At 29.2% G+C, this 22,876-nt stretch overlaps 2 protein-coding genes across 3 annotated transcripts; one reads left to right on the top strand and one right to left on the bottom strand.

Moving 5' to 3' along the window:
- Positions 1-2,691: 2,691 nt before the first annotated feature.
- On the top strand, positions 2,692-5,156 carry LOC109817341 (Calcium-binding EF-hand family protein). The gene is made up of 5 exons (XM_020382571.3): positions 2,692-3,151; positions 3,254-3,300; positions 3,912-4,087; positions 4,402-4,420; positions 4,789-5,156. Exons 1-5 carry the CDS (start codon positions 2,821-2,823, stop codon positions 4,897-4,899), a joined length of 684 nt encoding a protein of 227 aa, XP_020238160.1. The 5' UTR covers positions 2,692-2,820; the 3' UTR covers positions 4,900-5,156.
- A 3,179-nt stretch (positions 5,157-8,335) lies between these two features.
- On the bottom strand, positions 8,336-12,911 carry LOC109817320 (Glycosyl hydrolase superfamily protein). Of its 2 annotated transcripts, XR_002241343.2 has the most exons (4): positions 12,716-12,911; positions 11,228-12,255; positions 10,957-11,091; positions 8,336-8,636 (listed from the first exon to the last, which is right to left on the bottom strand). XR_002241343.2 is itself a non-coding variant. In XM_020382543.3 (3 exons), the coding sequence occupies exons 1-3, from the start codon at positions 12,768-12,770 to the stop codon at positions 11,020-11,022; spliced, it is 1,155 nt and encodes a 384-aa protein (XP_020238132.1). In that variant the 5' UTR covers positions 12,771-12,911; the 3' UTR covers positions 10,809-11,019. The 2 variants fall into 2 exon arrangements, 1 of the variants encoding a protein (XP_020238132.1); XM_020382543.3 differs by lacking the exon at positions 8,336-8,636 and having other exon boundaries at positions 10,809-11,091.
- Positions 12,912-22,876: the final 9,965 nt, after the last annotated feature.

A 22,876-nucleotide genomic window follows, 5' to 3' on the forward strand; every position in this document is an offset into this window, starting at 1 on the left:
CAAAATGATTATGTGGCTATGCCTTTGTAGTTGCACAAGCTGTAATTTCTAATAGACTGATACAAAATGTGGTATGGCGATGGAGGAGGTTGTGTTGTTTATGGCCTTTGATATGGAAGCATAATGACACAACATGCTCAATTATAATAAGGCACTACAAAATGATTATATGACCTTTCATGATATAAACATGCTAAAATCACTTTTATAATTGGGTTAATTTGTTTTACACTACTTTAGTGGATATACCAACCAACATTTAATGTATTTGAATATGAATTTAATGCTCAAACATCGGATATAAAATAAGTTTACACCGTCAATTAATCGAATATTATTATTGATATATTTATTTATTATAAGATTTAATAATTTACCATAAATAATAATTTATGATTAATAATGGTGTAAAATTAACTTATATTACATAGCTTGATTTCTCTTTGAACATGACAACAAACCATATAGATTTTCTTCAAATTGAAGCATCTGTTTTAGATATGGAAATACAAAGTTATATAACCGGTAATTCAAATTAATAAAATAAGATGTAACAACTCTACAATCAAAAATGATTGTTGGATACCTAACAACCTATTTAACACATGAAAGAAAGAGAAATAGAAAAATAAGTATATGGATATAATAGGTGATATGAATAAATAGGAAGAAAGATAAAGAGAATTTGTTTGAGTGTTGATGAAGTATTTGCAAATAAAGGGTGTCTAAATTTCGTTATTTCTCATCAATAAATTATATGTGTTATCTTGCTCATTATTATTTTTATTAACACTTACAATTCTAAATTGGCAGATGATAAACACACCTCCACTCTCGTATAAATACACCTCCTTTTTAAAAAATATATATATAAAAGTCTAAATTACCCTTAAAAAAATGAAATTTCTAAATTTACACCCTCCTTCCCCGCATTCTCGTTTACCGCACCCCCTTCTCCGCACCCCACACCTCCTTCCCCGCACCCCCCACACCCCACACCTCCCTTCTTCCTATAACTTTTTTCCGCTTAATGTCATGAAGTAACTTTCAATCTAGCTCCTAACTGATTAAAACCTTCTAGTTAGTTTCTAATTCGATTCAATTTAAAAACAAAGGACCTGGATCATATTTGCTAATATCAATGTTTTTCTCACATATCACTATGAAATCAATTTTTTTCTTAATAAAAGTGAAACTTTCTGGTTTATAATGTGAATCAACGGTAACATTAAAGGAGAAAATATAATATGAGTGACCAGAAATCAGAAAGGGAGAGTCCGGGAGCAGCAACGATGAGAACGGGCTCATTCTATTTATTGGGAAGTGTGATAGAGTGAGTCAAGGGAGTTGACTCGGTCGACATCTTGCAGCAGAAACCTTTTCTGTTCGAAACCCAATCGGAGGCATGAAGTGGAGTGAACCTTCTCAGTGCACCACATACAGTGCGAACATTTATGGCCATTGAAGCATATTCAGAAAGAAAAAAAAGGCTTGGTTGCGGGAACCGACGGTGACGAAGGTAACCGGGCCGATGCGGCCAGTTACCGGGGAGGGTGTGAGGTGAGGGGAAGGGGGGGTGCGGGGAAGGAGAGTGCGAGGAAGGAGGTGTAAATTTAGAAATTTCATTTTTTAAGGGTAATTCAGACTTTTTATATATTTTTTTTTAAAAAGGGGGTGTATTTATACAAGAGTGGAGGTGTGTTTAACATCTGCCTTCTAAATTTTATCTTTTAAACCGCTTTCTCACTTTACATGTACTATAAGTTGGGTCTAACCTTCACCCAATTTCAGCCCAAACTACCAAGTCAGACAGTGCCCATAATCCACATGCACCCACGTGTTTGGGAATTTTTATGGACCACAAAACCAGCACCTCAGTTTGGGAATAAAATACAGGCCCATGCTATTTACATCCCATTATTAATTTTTTTTTTATAAAAAAAATCCTTTTACAGAAACTAGTTATATTCTAAAACATTATGGAAACTAGTACTTATAATATAAAAATTATATTATTTTGCTATTCTAACTTAATCAATAGTTGAGTAAAGTCTAAATATACAACTGTGTTAAATATTAAAAAAAATTATCAGAGGTAATATTTTTATTGACTCAAATGTGATTGTTTCGAGAATATATGTAATTTATATATAAAAAAATGCTACTTTCCATTTGATGGATTTTACATCACAAAAAACTAGTTTGTATAAGATAAATTTTTACGTTAGAAAAGTTAGTTCTATTAATGTACATTTTTTACTTTATAAAACTTTTTTTTTTCCATAATGGATAGCCCAACACGAATTTGGACTCGGCGTCTACCTTATTGATTTGATCTTAGCCAAAAGGCGAAGAAATGTGTTACGTCTACTTAGAGATGAAGCATAAGCACAATAATGTGTAGCTCCTTCAAATTTTCATCTTTTGAGGTTCCATTAATTCAATACCTCTTGGGTTATCCCTCCCATTTATAGAGAACTAGTTGAATTAGTGTATTATCTTACATTAATAATACATTAAAAATGTAGTAGTTAACTAGAAAAGGTAACTCCTTATGAAGGTTTAGGATAAATATTGATGAAACCGACATGGCATGGCATACCGATGTTGACCACCCTCTTTGCAAATAACGTTATCGTGTCGTGTCGTGTTTAGATTTCTGTCATTACGTCAAATCCTATTATAATAATAATAATGATACATTCAAATCAACATGTCTGCCTAAGCTTTAACAAATCCAATCCAGAAAGTACCGTTATCTCTCTCTCTCAACGTGTTCGTGCAATTTGTAATTTTAATTGTAACTGAGAACTTGGTACTATGTCTTCTTCGTACGGTAGATACCATTCTCAATCTCAGTCCTATGCTCCATCTGCGCCAGAACAACCTCCATATTCCAATTACCATCACACTTCTGCATCCAATGCTTCGTCCAACTACCACTATGGAAACGTTTCATCGTCTAGTTTTCCACCAGGCACACCCCAAGATGTGATCAGGAGCTTTCAGATGGTGGATAGAGATGGAAGCGGCTTCATCGATGAGCGTGAATTGCAACAAGCTCTCTCTTCTGGATTTCACCACTTCAACCTCAGAACTATTCGCCTCCTTATGTTCCTCTTCAAGAATCCACACCAACCCCTCACAATTGGTTCTAACTTCTATACCAATTTTTCTTTCTTTTCTTGCCTTGTTGGACTTTTCACTTGTATAATATGTTCATATCATTTTCCAATTGCTTGTGCCTATGCAGGACCTAAGGAATTTGCAGCACTTTGGAGTTGCCTTGGACATTGGCGAGTAAGTCTCTTTTTCATATTATTCTTTCCCATATCAGGTCGACTAATATTATGATTAAAATGATTTATATAAATGGAGGAAAATCTTATTTTATAAGTAAATTTGTAAAATTAATATATCAATTTCACATTCTTTTAAACTTCTGAAGATAAGCATGTTGCTTGTTATGTGTATGCCATGTTACTCATTATCCCTCCTCTATATGTATATCTACATCCTTAATGATAGATTATTTAGTTCTCTTAATCATCGGAATATATATGTGTTTTATAAATTCTTTTTTTATAATTATTTTATCGATATAAAATTTGTTTTTATTTTAACATTTTTTTTTTATCACATTAGCACTTATCACTTTATAAGAATTATAATTTATTGGTTACCATCAAATCTAACCTACAGTTCTAGTATTACTGATGAAATTATTTTATGATATTTATTTGAGGAAATATTTTATTATTTTTATAATTATCTGCTTTAGACTTAAGTTTTCACTGTTTTATATTATTTTTTTAATTATTTTATCGATGTATGATTGTATTTCAAAACTTAATTAAGTTTAAAATGTGTTTTAATTGCGCATGGTTATGAACTTGTTGCTTCAATTTTAGGGCATATTTGAGAGGTACGATAAAGACAAGAGTGGCAAAATTGATCCGCTAGAACTAAGAGATGCTTTGTATGGTATTGGCTATGCGGTGCCTGGCTCGGTGCTACAACTTCTGCTTTCCAAGTATGGTGATGGAAGTGGAAGGAGGGTTGAACTTGGTTTTGACAGTTTTGTCGAGTAAGATATTTTTATCTGGATCTTTCAACAAAGTGCATTTTCGTTATGGTCGTTGAAAAGACTTTTGGATCTTTAATTTGATCCTCCAAATGTTTACATCAACCTTGTCCTCAAATAATGTTTTTCTTCTCTTTTTTTGCATCAAAAGATTTACTGCTGTCATGTAATGATAAAATGATTTGAGGACCATGTTGATGTAGCTAATGTTTGGAGCACCAAATTGATATTCTCATATCTTTCAAGGACTAAATTGACTTTTGCTGCATTTGGAAATGTTATTATATATCTGATGTTCTGTTTTTGGATGTATGCAGGTGTGGGATGATTATTAAGGTAAGACTCAACGACCTTTTGAATCTATGGATGTGCCTCATTTCTCTACTTGATCCATAGTTTGTTTTACTTCATATATATATGTGCTACGGGACATGCATAGATGTCTATATCCTGTTATATTCATGTGCATTATATTTATTATGTGATATTTGATAGGAAATAATCATTTGGGTAGCATGCATTCTATATCAGATTAACTTTGTGAAGAAAAATCTGAAGGACTAATAACATTTTGGAGCATCATTTGTTTATTTCAATATGTAGAAACTAGCATTGCCATGAAATACATGTATTTGTAACTAAGTGTTGCTTATTGTATTTATACTTGTGTCTGTTACAGTGCTAATTACTTTTTGCACCTTCAGGGTCTGACTGATAAATTTAAGGAGAAGGACACACGTTATACGGGTTCAGCTACACTTTCATACGATGCCTTTATGACTATGGTCCTTCCTTTCCTTGTACCTTATGATTGAAAGTGATGCTCATCATCCTCAAGATTTCCAAGTTCTTTGGTGCTACATTCAATTGATTGTTTTATGACTTTGATTGTGAAGAAATTTTAAGGCGCTACGATTTGTTATGATTATTTTTGCTAGACACATGCTTTCATACGAAGCACTTCTTTTACCTTTATTTGACCAACAATTTACCTATATATAGCTACTGATAAAGGGTGTTGTGGCAAAAAAAAGTGATAAGTATGTACACAGAAGTGTTTTATGCGTTCAAACTTTTTGTTTTTATTATTTGCATAGACTTTACACACTTTCTGGAGAGATGTGTGTAAGGTACCAAGACTTTGTTTCGATATGTAAATAATAATATGAGTGATTTTACTTCTTCTAAACGAAATATCAAACCTAGCTAATAAATAAAGAGCCGTGTCGTGGATCTAACTCAATTTTAGTTTACATGAGTTCCACCAGGTCAAATACATAAAATTTCAATTTGCACTTTATCCCTGCTATTGAACATATAAAGACAAATAACAAACCGGAGCATTCACGAAATTTAGTTTAAAAAGTTTGAGTAACCATTATCTCTAATTCGCCATATAATACATCATGCATGAATAGAATATTTTCCAACTTGCGTAGTATTGAGAGTTGCTACTATTATTAGAAAAACAGAAAAGTCTAATTGTATAAATCAATGGTATGATTTTATTATAGAGTATAAATCAATGATCTAGTATTCTAGATTTATACCTTAATTGAATAACCACCGTGTGCTTAGATGGATAGAATAGGAAACCAAATCTTAAATAATTTTTGCAGAAATATAATTTGACTTGATTATTTTAATTCAAATTCAACTATTTGGTTTGCACAAATGAACACATATGTAACTAGACAATTGCTGCATATTGGATTTTGATGATAATGTCAAAGTGCAGATTATGAATGTGTTGGAGCATCCATCCCATATATAATTTGGTTTTGAATTTGTAATTTGTTATGTTGGAATCCCACATATAGATTTATTTATTTTTTAATTTATGAACATAATTCACCCAGTATCTAAAATCTGATAACTACAGACTTTTGGGTATTACCCTAGTTTCTGACCACTAAATGTGTGTTTGCGTTGCCATTTAAACTTCTTCAAAGAAAAGTTCAACTCAAAGCAACAACTTGTCTTACATTTTGATGCATTGAAAAGTGAAATTTTTCATTTGCACCGAAACAAACGGATTCCTAAACATACCTTGAGTCAAGCCTAATAGTTCTGAAGTATACAATGTGTTTTTTACACGTTGAAATAATACAAAGCTATAACTTTTAATTAAAAATCAATAAGTTTTAACAACTCTACATTTCACTATAAATGTAAATATGTTTAGGATTTAGGATTTAAAATTCAAAAAAAAAAAAAGTTATCTTTGAAGTTGTATCCTCAGTTTATGGTCTTTGATCACATAGCCGTGTGACATACAAGGGAAGTAAGGCAAGCCCCTTAAGCCCCATATTTTACAAATGTATATTGTATGATACTTTTTAGAATCTTGGTTAATATATAATTGATTGTTAATTTTTATTTTTATAATAATCTATCAACTAAAAGAGTTAAAATCCTCGAGGTCCTAATCATCCATATCAATTCAGTTTTTGTGTATATGATGATTCTATTGGTTAATTTTTTTTTTTTTAACATTTCTATTTTTTAATTTTTTCTATTTTTTGTTGAATTATTACTGTTTTTACGTGTTAGTATTTGGTATATGAATTCTAACATTAAATTTTAGAACATTGTACCACTTATTAAATATTGCACCACTTATTAAATTTTGAGAAAATCAAGAGTAACGAATATAAATATAATATTTTTATTTTAAATTCTATCAATTATCTCTTTTTTTTTTCTTTTCTCTCATTTTTTATCACTTGTATATTTTTTTCTATCATTTATAGCATGAAACATTTTTTTTATGGTCCTAAGTTTGAATCTGTTGTTGTTATAATTTTTATGGATAAAAATTTATTTTTTATTTGAATCCAAAAATTTTAAATCATTGAATTAAGATGAATTTAAAAATAGTATTAATATTAGAAAAAATTCAAGAATTGATGAACATGTTGATATTGATGGTCCTGATTTATTTTTAAAATTAAAAGTATTATGAGAAGCATTAAAACAAAGAAATTAACACTTCAATAGAAGTATTACACTATATAAAAAAAATAGACTCTTTTTCAAATACATGTATTGCTTATAAAATACAAAAATATAATTAACAATACCTTTATTAGTTGCCATCGTTGAGAGAAGTTTTTCATGATTAAAATTTCTTAAATCAATTTTAGAGAGAATAAATTATTAAGATTAACAATCTTACAAGATAGATTGAATACATTAGCCATCTTATATATAAAGAGTGAAATGTTAGAATTATTTTGTTATAAAATGAATGATTTAGTGACTCAAAAAATTATAAAATTAATATAAAAATTAATAACTTATAAGTTTATCCTAAACAAATTGTCTTAGGTCTCAAATTTTCTGGACACGGCCCTATTTCATCATAATCTCACCATTGGTTCCCATTCCCTCAACTGGTGGTAACATCTTTATCCATCACAAGTATAATCAAAGTTCTAGCAAACATCATGTTTTTATGTTAAAAAAGTTTACCTACTACTTCTTGGTTTGAAATAGTGCAATCTCTAATGCTAGGTTTAATTTTTTATATTTTGAGTCTGTTATGATGGCTTAAACTTGATGTGTACAGCTCCACAAACCCACCAATTGATTATATTGCAATCATTCAGTAGCTGGTAAACTTTCATTTTCTTACGTGGGCCTTAAATTTCTTATTGATATGTTTTCTGAACATCTTTGTTGTTTTCTTATCCTTTAAAGCCCAAAACTATTGTCAACTTGGAGGTCGACCATCCAATCAATGCTAGCTTCAAAGCAAAGAACCCCAAAATAGCATGCCAAGCGTGCACAACAAATTTAAAGTAACTTCTTTCGATCTGTTTATAATAATATCATCTCTTTGGACTAACAATAATAATGATTATCATCATCATTTTGCAACCTAAGCGTGCACAAAATAAATAATATAAAAAAATAGTTCCTCACAATCTGAACATAGCCTATTTGATACTACTCGTATATTTGTATCTTAAACAAAACATTTGGGAAATAGTTCAAATGTTTCCGTGTCTTCATCTTCATTTGTACTTTCTTGACTTCTTACTAATTGTTGCTTGCACGACTAATCTTCTGTATTTTTCTCAACTATATTCTTCTTAAATACATTTAAAACTATATAAGAACTACTACCAACTTGCATAAATATTGAGTAATATTTGTAATTAAGTACAAATAAAAATAAATACTCACCATTGTTAATTAACTCATGATTAATTTTTTCAAATAAAATTTGCCAACTGAAACTGCGCATAATCGAAAATTATAACCGAACATTTTCTTCCGCATGTATAACATAAACATAATTCTCCTTTCTTTGTCTAAAACAGAAAATGTTTTTTTTTTCTGTATCAACTTTCTGTCAAAAAAAATCACTGTATTCCATATTACAAATCCAATTCTTGGCTCTACCTTTAATTATCTCTAAACTGTGAAATAAAAAACTATATAAATGGATTTAGCTACAAACTAGATTTAGGCAAAATACGAATTAAGCCTCGAACAACTGCTCCAATAGCTGTCCACGAAAAGTCTAGGATTCGCCTTTGTCTCCCTGTAAAGATAAATCAATATTATGTCAATAACATGCACGTACCTTTCCCCAAAAGATAATATATTTTAAGGTAATATCAAAAGAAGGAAGAAAATTTTATGCAATATTTCCAGCATATTTTAATTATTTTTTTAGGTTCTTTGAAAAAAAAAATAGTTTAAGAATTTGTATCACATTTCTATGGTCCATTACATACCTATTAAATTACGTGTGTGTTGTCAATTTGTCATTTAGTTCAACGTCCCAAGGTGTCTGAATTTGTATTAAATTTTTATTCCATTCATTTTCTATACGCTCTTCTTTTTATCAGAATTTATGAATCTGTTGCCAACTATGCTCAAACATGTGTTTGGTGGGTGGTGGGGTAATTAGCATTACTGAGATGAAATTTTACTAAAAACTAAAACCAAAAAATTGCACCACCAACTCACACACTAAACTTTCAATTCAAAATTATTTTCAAGAAATAATTGTTTATATTTATCAACTTATAGAAAGAATTTAAAAAAGAAAAAGTGACTAATTCTCGGTTTATATATTTTAAACAGTTCAACTAAGTTGCTTGAACAATATGCGTGGTTTTTTTCCCCTATTGTTTAGAACAGTAAAAAAGTGTAGATAATTGATTTGTGAGTGTGGCAATATCATAAGAGGAATCTAATGCACCAAAAGATCAGGTATGGAATAAAATAGCGACAATCACTATTTGAACTTTGAAATTTGTAGGTGGCTTTCCTATATCTGTCAATCTCATCCCAATGCTGATGTAATTAAGATTCTATAAATTTAATTGAAATGACCTGGGCCACCTCTAACAGCCGCCTCCAGCCCAATTTTTATGACTTATTTTTTAATCTTCCACAAGACATGATTCTCGTCCAACAAAGAGGCACCATCAGAATTGTAAATCATGTTCCCAAGTTGAAAGTTTTTCCATTCAGATTCTCACTACTACACTTAGTTTGAGGTTTTTAAAGTTGCAAATCATACGCAACTACACATTGTAATGTAACATAAAACCTTATTTGACCTTGGAACAGTTCACACAAAGGAATTTTAATTCTATAAGCACAAGTTATCAGTCCTAGATAGAGATGGTAAAATAGATTCTCTCAGCTCTTTGCTCAAAAGTTTAATAAAATTCTACAGTAGTCTCCCCGGTTGGTTGGTGACATTCCAATGCTACAACTGAAATTAACCTCCTCGTATATTTTAATTAGGTTAAATGGTTAAAAATTAATTCTATTATAGCATCTCCAATAGTACAACTATGGTAGAGTTGCTTAATACCCTTTTGGTGAACTCTACAATGTCACATGGGATTTAAAAACTACAGTAGACTTTATCTCAATAATGCAATTATAAAGAATTTAAAATTAGCCCTACAATTGTCTCGCAATTCTTAACAAATATTTCTTATATAAACAAATATGTCATTTAAATTATTCCAACCAGCATGAAAACTGATTCATGTTTAAGAACCCCACAAGCAACTTTTATCAGAGATGCTATTTTACCTAACTTTAAAACAAAGGGTCCTACAAAAGTTCATCAGGGAATAGAAGGAGGAAAACTGGTGGAAAGAGAAGCCATCTGTGATAAGGTTCAAAACCCAGGACAAAAATCACGAGGTTTGGTTATCTGGCATGAGAGATCCTGAAGGTTTTTCTTTCCCGTTTGATATAAACCGAATTTGGACTTTTGTATAGCTGAAGACAAGAAGAATTTTATTCACCGGAAGATTCACAGGCATGATTGCAAGTTGGAGATAAGGAAGATGGAGACCCATCACCATTTCTTTAATAAAAATAATGAACAAAGTAAGGCTTTCTGGGGGTGGTTATAGCGGCAAGAGTGTCCACTTGGTGCATGCACAAGCACTAATTGGACAGCATTTGACAGGTTCTGCTTAAAGAGGATACCATTAGGCACAACTTTTGCACGCTATGGTTCCAAAACTTTCCCATCATATCATTTTTCATACTATATATTTGGCATAGTACTACCAAAAAGTCAAAGAATAACTTGAAGGAATCAAAAACGCTTTTGATTTTTTTTTCCACATTTCCCATCACTTATGCCCGTGATGATTGCTAATTTGCTATTATAATGTAAGCTTGATGCATTAGAAGTTCAGTAGCTGAACTAGTTGGCATGTAACCATAGGAGGAATAGAAAAAATCTACAGCGCAATAATTTTAGTTTCCAGTATTTACAAGACCCTGTGTCATCCCAACAGTTACCGAAATAGTAATTGGCAATAAAGAATATCAACAGTTGCAAATAAAAATTTCAGGAACAATATTAACATATTCCTCACCTTCAACAACTTTCTCTTGCTAAAAGTATGATCTACTTAAAGTTATTTTTGTTATATTCCTGATCACTGTCTTGAAAGCTCCCAAGTGAGCATCAAGCACGTACATATATAAATGAGAAAATTGATGGACAAAGCCTGCATATCAATAGCAATGGGAGCATTAGATACATGAATAGATACATAAATCTACTTTGGAAAAGTTTCAAAAAACCAAAAAGTAATGAAACTTTTCACAGGTAAGTAACTATGAATTTCTCATGTGTCTACTTACGTTAGATTTGGACTCTATAACCATTTCTGGGAGATAGCCTTGTAATCCAATGTTATAAACTGGGGTACCATCAGGATAATAAAGGCCATAGTTTCTCTCTGATAGAGGACCAGTCTTCATATTCTCATTGAAAAGTGCAAAGACAAAAATATCAATTGGAACTGATGGCTTTGCAGGAGTGCCTTGCTTCTGCTCTATTCTCTTCAACAAATTACTATTATATATTTCTGCATTCTCTGGTGTGGCTCCAACCTCATCAGGGTCGCCCTTAGAAGGCCAACCAGTCTCTGAAATCCTGACTTCAATATCAGTATGTCCCAGTGCTTTGATGGCAGCATAGACAGCGTCAATTTGAGCATACAACATGTTATCATAATGCAAATTGGTATATGGATCCGTGGACCCTGGATTTGGCTGAAACAGCACATAACTTAAGGAAATTTGGTCGGGGTTATCCTTGTAAGCAAAAAAGGGGTAAGCATTAATGAGGAAGGGTGATTTGATTTGAGCATGAAAGTTAAGGAGGGGCTGAATATATTGTATCAGATCTTGCCTGAAAGCACCAGATGAAGGAGGAAAGGATGTGGCTAAAATGTTGAAAGAATGAGCAGTTGTAACAGTAACTTCTTGTGCTAATCCAAGACTAACAAGGGCATTGTACACACTTTGCATTGCTGGGAGGAGATTTGCTGAGAGCTGAGTATCATTGTAGTTGAAGACCTCATTTCCTACAGTTATGCATGTGATTTTGGTCTGTGAAATGTAAGGCTGAACATGGTTTTGAATCCAGTTTTGAGCCTTGGAAGGGTCCCTCATGCTCTGCAGACTCTCGTCTTCAAGTCCTATAATGAATTCCACATCTGAATTGGAGAATGCAGACAGAACATTCGGATCAGCATCATAGAGTTTGATTCTGGTGACATTCAGAGAGTTTATGAGAGAAGCCACACGAGAATGAGATGGAAGATTGTTGGCCTTTTGCCCGTAGTTTATTCCAAAATTGAGTCCACAGGTTTGCACAAATAAATCTGAACAACATAGTTTGAAAATTCAGAATATATAAGAAGAGATAACAAATCTAAAATTTCTAATTTACAATGTTCAAGAACCATAATTAACAACCAATCTCTAATAAAAGAAGGCCAGTAAAAGAAGCTTGAAAATTGAATGTAAGAGAGTCAAACAAATTAACTCATAATTCAGATTAGATATTGGACAAATATCTGCAAAATTGGGGAATAGATACTAAACCCAATCGAGAAAATCAGAAAGTAAAATTAATGGTTGATTCCTTTGAGCACAGAATGAGGAGTCTCTTACATTCCATGAAGCTAAAAGGAATAGTATTCTGATGACAATTGAAGCAGGCTAAAATGGTCCATTGCCAAAAAGACATGACCAGAATAAGATTACTCCACAACTCAAATAGCTTCCTAAATTCTAAAATTGATTCACTTAAAAAATGGAATGATACAGAAGTTGACTAACCGGAAATAGTGAGAAGCAGGAATAGGAAAGTGAAGAAGAAAGAAGAGGATGCCATTGCTAATCGCGTAACAAAGGCCACCTGGGTTCCAGACTAAGGTTTGGCACATAACAAAGTTTGTGCATACATATATAAACAAAGGTATTCTGTTTTTATGTGAAAACTGGGCTGTGTAAGAGTTACTCGGTTTCTCGTTCTTTATTTTTCTTGGCTGTCATATATTATATGTATCCACTACTTAGCTTACACGTGACGTAGATCAAACTCTCACTCTCACCCCGACATACTCACATTTTATTCAACAACTAAAATATCTATATATGTATGCATATAAATATAAACCTTCTTATATTTTTTTTATATTTAATATTATTATAAAAGTTTATAAATTATTATAAATAATCATTTTATTAAATATTTGTATAAAACTATCTTATCCAGTTAATATATCACTTGTTTTTTCACATTCAAGGTCGGTTAGATGTCTCCTATAACATTAAAATCTTATTTTATTTAACATGTTTGTTTAACAATATTTTTTAGTGTTAAAAATAAAATTTTTCTAATAATCTTAAATTTATTATTAATTTTTTATTAATCACTAAACGAACAGTAATGTTTTAGTTGATGTTATTCCTTATTTACCATTTTTATGAGTAAAAAAAAACTATCACTTATTTTCTCTGATTTTTTTAATCACTTTTTTCATTTTATTACTATTTATGTCTTGCTTTAGCTTTGTGGGTTCGTTTTTTAATCACTTTTGTTCCTCTTTCTTAGATTTTATGTGTTTTTAATTTTGGAGTGAATCTAGAGAATGTTTACTCGTAATCATCGTAGCCTGTTTTTTCTATTATATCGTCTTGTCCTTTCTAATTCATGATTAATAGTTTTATGTTTAACTTTTTTATCGTCTTCTATCCATAAAAGTATAGTGGAAGATGTGAAAAAAAAAATATTATCAAAATGAGAATTATTTTAATTTTTTAATACAGTGTTAATTATCTTTTTTTTATGCTCTCTATAATATTTTAAAAAAATTTATCGATATATTATATCCTTTCTAACAAAACAATAATAATAATAATAATAATAAATTTAATTGTATGAAATTACTATTGTATTTTATTTATTTAATAATTTATTTTGTTCTATATAAAATAATATAATATAAGATGTCACTTGTTAATTTGTTATTGTTGGAGATGACACACACAAAAATAGACACTTGTAATAAATAACATAGAATGAAAATTAAGTAGAAAAAAAAAATTATTCTCGCACTTGTACATTACATATGATTATTTTTCTCTCATTATTCATTAATAGTAATACAAACACATATTTATATAATACATTAACATATGATACAAACATATAATGTTGACATATTAAGGTATATAGATTATACCTACAGAGTATAACATCAAATTATATGTATAAATTAATCTTTCAAACTCTATATATACATACTCAACACACAGACTATACATACAAATGATACATATAAACCATACATTTAAATTATACTACTATAAGACGAAAGGAGTGTCTTTTAATCAATTAGAATCACTATAGTCAACACAATGATGAAAACTTTGGTAGTATACACAAAATTTTACATTCTAACCTTATTGCATACTATTAAATTTTAACGTGATTAAAATTTAAACTTATACTATAGTGTTTACTCGTAGTTTTGCATTTAATTTTTGTATTATCAAAATATATTAAAATATATTATATTATTAATCGATTACAAATTATCATATATTCTGTCATTATCACAATCAAGCAATAATGATGATCACTTGGTCATTTACATAAAAATCAAATTTGATTATGAACAAGTTGTTAAAATATAATTGTAGTAGTCATCTCGACCAAAGTTAGTTAAAAAAAATAATTTTGTCAATTGTCAAATTAAAAAGTACATAACTCTCTCACCTTAACTCCTTAAGCTCAACAAGACTAAAAGATTGTAACGACCTATCAATGGTCCCTACATTAATCAGCACAATTATTAGCAGGAAAAATTCATCTAATGGCTTAAGATTGAAAGCATACTAATATCTAAATATGTATCATATATAAGGTATATAATGGAACATCAACCACACAAGTATGTACATACAATATAGATACAGTCATCTAGATTAAAATGTAAATTATACAACCTAAGTTATTAATTAGTCAAGTAACTTTTATGCATCAATATACAAATTCTACTCAAGGGTAGCATCAAAAAGGAACAACCAACACTAGCACCTTGTGGTGGTTTCCACTGCATAACTCTCAAGACTAACATATTCCTACCCTCCTCCCATATCACATATGATTATCGCAGTCCATCTACATGGAAACATGCAAAGGTAAGCTATAATTTATAGAAAATAACATAAATACAACATAAAACATCAACACAATATATATATATATATATATATATATATATATATATATATATATATATATATATCATCACATCTTCTTTTCGTTTTCAACACTATCCACAATGCAACTTTGCAACACAACCAACATGTATATGTCAATATGAACAACTAAAGATATTACCACACCATAATCAACTTTAACACCACAACAAAAACCACCACAAAAGTCCTCAATACTCAACAAGGCATTTTCAACATAAGATATACAACCTAGACTACACAACACAACATGTTCAACATAACACTAGGTACGTTGTCGCATACTTTAACTAGTTGATCTCCTACAACATAAGGTGAGCATTTTAAGTGATTTTAGCCCACGGAACCAACAACACAGAGTGATATCCTTTTGGCTTACTAGATCAACAACAAAGTGGATATCAATCCACAATATAACAATTTGGTTTCTTAAATGTTTCCACTTAAACAATGAAGCCTAATACCACTATTAGAGTAAAACAGTTGGATTTGAGTCTACTACAACATTAGCTAACTTAACCTATTCACCTATGGAATTGGCACACCAAATAAACTCCAAATACTATGTCCTTCTGATACTCGATTAGGAACTAAATTTCTGACTTTGTATTTTACTCAATTAGTTGTTTTATACGTGTGTGCCTCGACCTTACCCACACACGATACCAACTAAGTCCTAGAGGAAATTCAACTCACCAATTCTCTTCAAGGGTCAACTTTTCAAGAATGATTTTTCAACAAATTGAGCTTTTAGAGTACCACAACATAATATCCACACAATGTGATATACAACTTTAAAAATCTCTCCCCTAGCCCTAGGTTGGTCACCACAACTTAACAGCATAATGCCTAAAGCATTCACAACATTCATCATTTGAACAGCACAATAACACCATGCATAAAACGTATTTTTCTCATCTCAACAATATAACAATGTCATGCATTTAGCAAATTCAACATAGCTACACAACATCACCTACAACCCAACTCATTATCATTTAGTCATAAAAAAACTCAAACTAAAAGTGTTTCACATACAACTCATTCATCAAATAAACAACCAACTCAATTAGAAAAGAAAATTTTTGGCTAAGTCCTCACGTTGAGCATGGAATCTCACACTCAGCCTTAGGCTTTCAGAGAATTATTTAAGAAATATTTTAAGTTCCTACACAGAGCATGAAATCTCACGCTTAGCGTCAACCTCTCAGAGACACACCAAACTCTTACGCTAAACGTGAAACTCATGTTCAACCTCAATCATGCTAAGAGTGAAAACTTACACTTGACCTCAACCTTTTAGAGGCACTTCCCAATTCTCATGCTTAGTGTGAAAACTCACGCTCAGTCTCAAAACTCAAAATTTTTAACATTAATGAAAAAATCCCCAACAACCATGAGCACCACCCAACCTCCAAATCCTCTCAACCTATGCAATAATCCATGCATGCAACCCATAAATCTTCAAATTCTAACAACATGCAACCCCAAAATTGAAGAAGAAGGAACATGTAATAACACACCAATTAGATTGTCAAACCCCTCATTTTTCACCAAGAACACCAAAAATCCCAAATTGTTAAATCTTCCATCTCAAAACCTCTTAGCCACAAAAATGAAAGTTTTCAAGCAACATACACCATACAGATCAATCAGAAATTGAGTTCTAGCTTCTCTTACCTTGAAACGGAGTGAAACCAAAGAAGAACTCTAAGCTACTTCGAGGTAGAAAAAGAGAAAGAGAAAGAAATGGACTCCGAGCTCCAACAACAAAAGCTTCACACCTACAGCACAAGGTTCTTAACTCCAAGTTACTCTAAATCACCATCAGCTACAAAATCTTAAATCTGAGGCCCAAATACTTCAAAGAAGAAGTAAATAGAGTCTCCGAGAATTGAAGAAATGCTCAGCCTCTGAAATCACAACTTTATGACTAAAAGGAACCTAAGAGCATCTGCAATGGGAGTTGCTTATAAACAACCCCCATTGCAGATGCTTTAAGAGGAGAAAGAAAAATTTCAACACCTCCTCATCCTACCTTGAGTCCTTCAACAAAACAAATTTAGCAAAGAGGAGATGTGTCTCAACAAATACAGGATTACAAAGATTATACATTTTTATAACATAGGTCAATGAGTTAAAAATATATATATTTAACTTTAAAGTAATTATTATAAAAATTAACAAAATTACCATAATTAGTATTTTTTTAATTAGATACTCTTTACACTTTATATATATATATATATATATATATATATTTTATTTACTCAATTTTTCCCTTATAAATAACTAATTTTTATCGACTAATTTTAGTTTTTTAAGGAAGTGTAAGGCTTGTGGTCGTTAGCGTAGGCCAAATTAACGAACTCTGTGGTGTGGATTAAATTATATATAAATATTTGTTTTGTGAATGTCTGACTCATATAACTTGTCACTTCATCTGATTCAAAGTATATGAACATATTGTTTGAATAGCATTCTTACGTTATTATTTAGATAATTAATAAGATTGAGTTATAATTATATCGATCTAATTTTTATTAAGTAGTACATTGTTCAATAACTTTATATTAAATTTAAATTTTATAAATTTAATTGTTAGATTGAAAGTTTATATCACTTTATACATGTATATCAAATTTTGTTAAAATTGAACAACTTGAAAGTAATCAAAATATTCATATTTTAGTGTATTTTGAAATGAATATATTACATCAAATTTGTTTTAGAAAAATGAAGTATCAAATAATCTTGAATTAATATAAAATTTTATATATATGATCTAAAAGATTTAAGCTTTCAATCTAACGGTTGGATTTAAAATTTTTGCATTTAATATAAAGTTATTGAGTGGTGTAATACTTAATAAAAGTTACACCGATATTATTATAACCTCCCTCAATTAATAATTAAATGTTATTCAAATAATTATTATTAATAAAATATATAAATATAATAATGATATAAAAATTATTTTTCTATAAGAAATAATAAGCTATTATAATGACAACACTAATGAAATTTGAGTTTAAAACCTAACAAACTACTTAAACTTATAACTATTATACTAACCTTAATGAGTTAGTTACGATGACTATATTGATCTTGAAAATAAATCATCATTATTTTAAATAGATAATAAATTATAATAGTAATAGTAGAAATATGAATGAAATGGTAGGAGGCTGAGAAGTAATTAGTTAAAAAAGAATTCTTTGAGAAATGGGAAAGAATAATGAGTAACATTGTAATATTAGTTAATCTTGTTAATATAAATTTTTTATATATTAATAATTAATTATATTTTTTTAATTATTTTATTTTATTTTTATTTTATTAAATAAATAATTAACATGATATTATTAAAAGATATGATTAGTTATTAGTATAAAAAATATTTATACTGACCGTGTATAAATGATTAACTCTTGTAATATTGAAATTATAAAATAAAAAGTTGAAAGAAAAAGAATACACGGATGTGAGTATTGACCCACGTGTTAAGCACCGCCTCAAGCACGTTGACACACCGCCGCACGTGTTTGCGCGTTAATATCGTTTTGTTTTGCCCACTACGCGCAACTTTTCTCAAAATCGACTTTCCTTCTGAATTTCTCTTCTCTCAAATAATCATTTTTTGTTTAAACTTTCCCTTCAATGTAGTACGGTGGGTGATATTTTTTTAATAATTTAGGATAGAATAATAAATTTAAATCTAATTAATCCTACAAAATCAATTTATAAAATTAATAAATATATTTCTTGAGATATTGTTAAAACATTTTTTAAAAATATATTATTAATAATGTAAAGTATCTATCAATTTTTCTTGACGACTATATACCAAAAAAAAAAAACATAAATATACCAAAAACATATATATAATTTCTTGACGACTGACTACCATGGGACAATCTATTTCTTTTAATAGACTTTCATTATTTCTCAATCACGTTTATTAAAACATTATAAATAAATATATTTAACATAAATTTTTGTAACATTAAAAATATTAAATAAAAATCTTAAAATATCTAACAGAGTATGTTAAATATTCATTAATTAAAAATTAAATAATTTTTCATAAAATCTTATATTTTATTATTGGATAAAATGTTATATTAATGTTATTAACAGAAGACAAATTCATATTATTCAGTGACATAATCTGTATAAAATAATAGCAATGTTTAAAGTATCAAACGCACATTACAAATATATTTTTTAAAAAATAATACATCAACCACTATTATAATGCGTTTGGTAGATATTGCCAAAAAAAAAATAGTTTGGTAGACAATAAAAAAAGATGAAACGTATTTTCTTTTGAGTTAATTATTTAAATCAAACAACATATTTTTTTGTCACGTGTCATATTTTATTTACTTTTTGAAATACGTCATATAAATAAAATCCATATATTTTGTAATGTTGAATCCTATTTAATATATTATAAAACGTGTTCGATTCCTTATCCAAACGTAAACATCACCGTAATTAAACTATACTAAATGATAGTTATAGCTGTAATAATGTCAAGAAAAACACTAACACATTTTTTAGGCATTAGATTAAAGAATTAAGAACGAAAAGTTTTATAGAAACAATAAGCAAAGTAATTATATTATGCCACTAAATACGTGAATGAACTGGAGTTGTAATTTTAAAAAAGTAATTTTATTATTGTACCTGATAAATAAATAAAAACATGTCTCCTTTTGATGAGTGTCTTTCTCCTTTTCATAAGCAAAGTAATTCTATTATGCCACTAAAAATAAAGGAATATGATCAGCTACTACCGGGATTCGGTTCCATATAATAATTATATTCATAGTGTTTCCTCAATATTTAACTAAATTAATATGCATATGATTCAACCAGCCTTCTGCATAAAGCAACCCCTCCACTTTCCAGATGATTAAGTCTACATAAAATCAATCATCCTATTATGAACATTATTCACTAAAGCTTTCTGAAACAATCATTAGAAGGGAATTATTCGAACTTTCTCTATAGTGATATCCAACTACAGAAAAATCAAATTTCTAAAAATTCACTCATTGCCTTATTATTTTATTTCATTACTCACTATCTATAAATTCACGAAATCCAAGATCATTTTGTGACGTAACTAACACTTGTACATTTGATGTTTCAAATGGAACTCCTTAATGATTTCCTTGGTCTGTAATTTGAGGCGTATATATAGTATTAAGATTTCAATTTTTATTTTTTTTTTATCCTCAGGATATTCACTGATACGGTTATCTTAATATTGTGGAGAATCGTGTGTATTTGAAAGATGCTTCGATCTAATTTTTACGTCTTTTAAATTTAGGATCAATAGATAAGTGTATACTTTCTAGGATAGGTTAGAATTAATCCAATTTTTACACCAACAAGTTGATATGAATTAGCCCGATCCCTACATGTATCATGTACGTAGGGGCAATGGAACTTGTCCAACATTAGCACCTTGCATATAATCAATTGAATCAGTATAGAGCTAATTAAAATAAAATTAATCCCAATATTTAATAAAGAATCTTATCATATAAATAATCGAGATTATATATTGAAATATATTATCCAATAATGGATAACTATCTTATGAAATCTCGTAATTCTTAAGGTCTATAAATTCATAATGATTAATATAAAAATCTTAACTCTAAAGTGGGAGAAGAAAGACACATTTTTGAATGTTAAAATTTTAGTTAAGCGATTAGATTAACTATAAAATGTTCTCGCTAGAAAAATTCTTACAAATCAAACCTAGAACTTAAGTAAAAAAGTTAAGAACAATCATATTTTGATTGGTTAACAACACACTATATATCACCATCTCCTCCTAAATAACATGAATAAAGTAAATAATTTTTAACTAGTGTAAGTCACACCCTATGCGTATATATTAATTTTTAATTGTCATGTCCATAAAAAATAAATAATAAATAATAAAATTGTTCTGTCTCGGTCATTATCCGATATGATTTCCCTAGGAGATTCTCGAACAAGATCCGAAACTGATCATACTTAGGGAACATTTATTAAAATCCATAAAGCCTCTCGGTTGAGTGCCGATATGCCTCTAGAGAAGAGGGGTAGACTAGGAACCCGAGCTGAATCGAGGTCCCCTACATGCAAATACCGAGACGTTGTTACCAAGACAATAGTCCACTGAGAGTCACAGGACGAGGCCTTTAATAGTGGTAAACATATCAAGGATAAAATCCCATCATTAATAACTAAATATTCTCAAATAAAAATCGTCATGAAAATCTCCACGCTCATGGGGCCTATAAACAAGAAAGTATAAGACCTTAAACCCTAGAGCTAAGAGGTCATATTACACTCTTGAATGTTCTGGCTTAGTGAGTTGACCTAGGAGAAGATACCTAGTCGTCCTTTTGGCCGAAACAAAAATAAATAGTTATTTTACTTCCTAAATGACCTTCTTAAATGCTCAGTCGTTTAGTTCTTAAAAGACCAAAATTATCACTAAGGATATTAAAACTTATATTTGTAAATCATTTATTTTTATATTTAATATACAACGTTGAGAATATATATATATATATATATATATATATATATATATATATATATATATAGAGAGAGAGAGAGAGAGAGAGAGAGAAAGAAAAGAAATACATTTATTATAATAGTAAGTCTTGATAAACTTACTTTACTCAATAACTTGTGTTTTATATTGAATTTCAATGATTCAACTTTTAAATTAAAAGTTTTTAATGTATAGATTAAGTCTTCAAATTTTTAAACAATTTGAAAACCATATGATATTTCATTATAGATTTAAATTAATATATAAAATATTTTTATAATCATCTATCAATTTGAATTAATAAAATGAAGTATCAAATTATTTTCAAATTCTTTAAAAACTTGTCGATTTAATATATACATTAAAAACTTTTTAACTTAATACATGAGGAGTGATTCACTAACCCTAATAGTAACTCTTTGTAAAGTTACTTCACTCAATAACTCATTATATGTATTAAATTTTAAAAATAAGTTATTAATGTGTAAGTCAAGTCTATAATTTTTTTTTAAAACTTGAAAATGATATGATATTTTTTTATATAGATTCAAATCAACATATATAAAATGTTTTTATAATTATCCATCAATTTTAATTAATGAAATAAAGTATCAAATAGTTTTTCAAATTTTTATAAAACTTGTAAACTTAATTTATGTATTAAGAACTTTTAATTTAATTATTGGATTATTAAAATTTAACATACATCATGAGTTATTAAGCGTAATAACTTTATCAAGAATTACTCTAAAGTAATTTAATCTCTCTATATATATCACATTAAATATTATATTAAATACTAACATGTTGTTGGTAAGTATGAAGATAAGCTCAAATTTCTTGAAAGTTTTGGATTCAAATATTATAAATAGAAAAAACATAATTAGAAACAAAAATTTATTCAAAATCCATCTTAAATTATGCTTAAGGTTTAAATTTAATTCAATTTTATAAAATCGAATCATAAAATAAGAATAATCTTTTATTTGTATATTATTTTCTTATTTTATCTTTAATTAATGTATGAAACTTGATTTTTTTTCAACAAAATGTAAATTTTACTATTGGTTCACGATGACTATGATGTATTTAAACAATCTTGATTAAAAGGAATGAACACATGAAACAATTATTGATTAGATTTTTCAAAAACAGAAAACAAC

This window comes from Cajanus cajan, chromosome 10 (genome assembly GCF_000230855.2).
Source record: "Cajanus cajan strain Asha chromosome 10, NIPB_CcT2T_4, whole genome shotgun sequence".
Taxonomy (NCBI): Eukaryota; Viridiplantae; Streptophyta; class Magnoliopsida; order Fabales; family Fabaceae; genus Cajanus; species Cajanus cajan.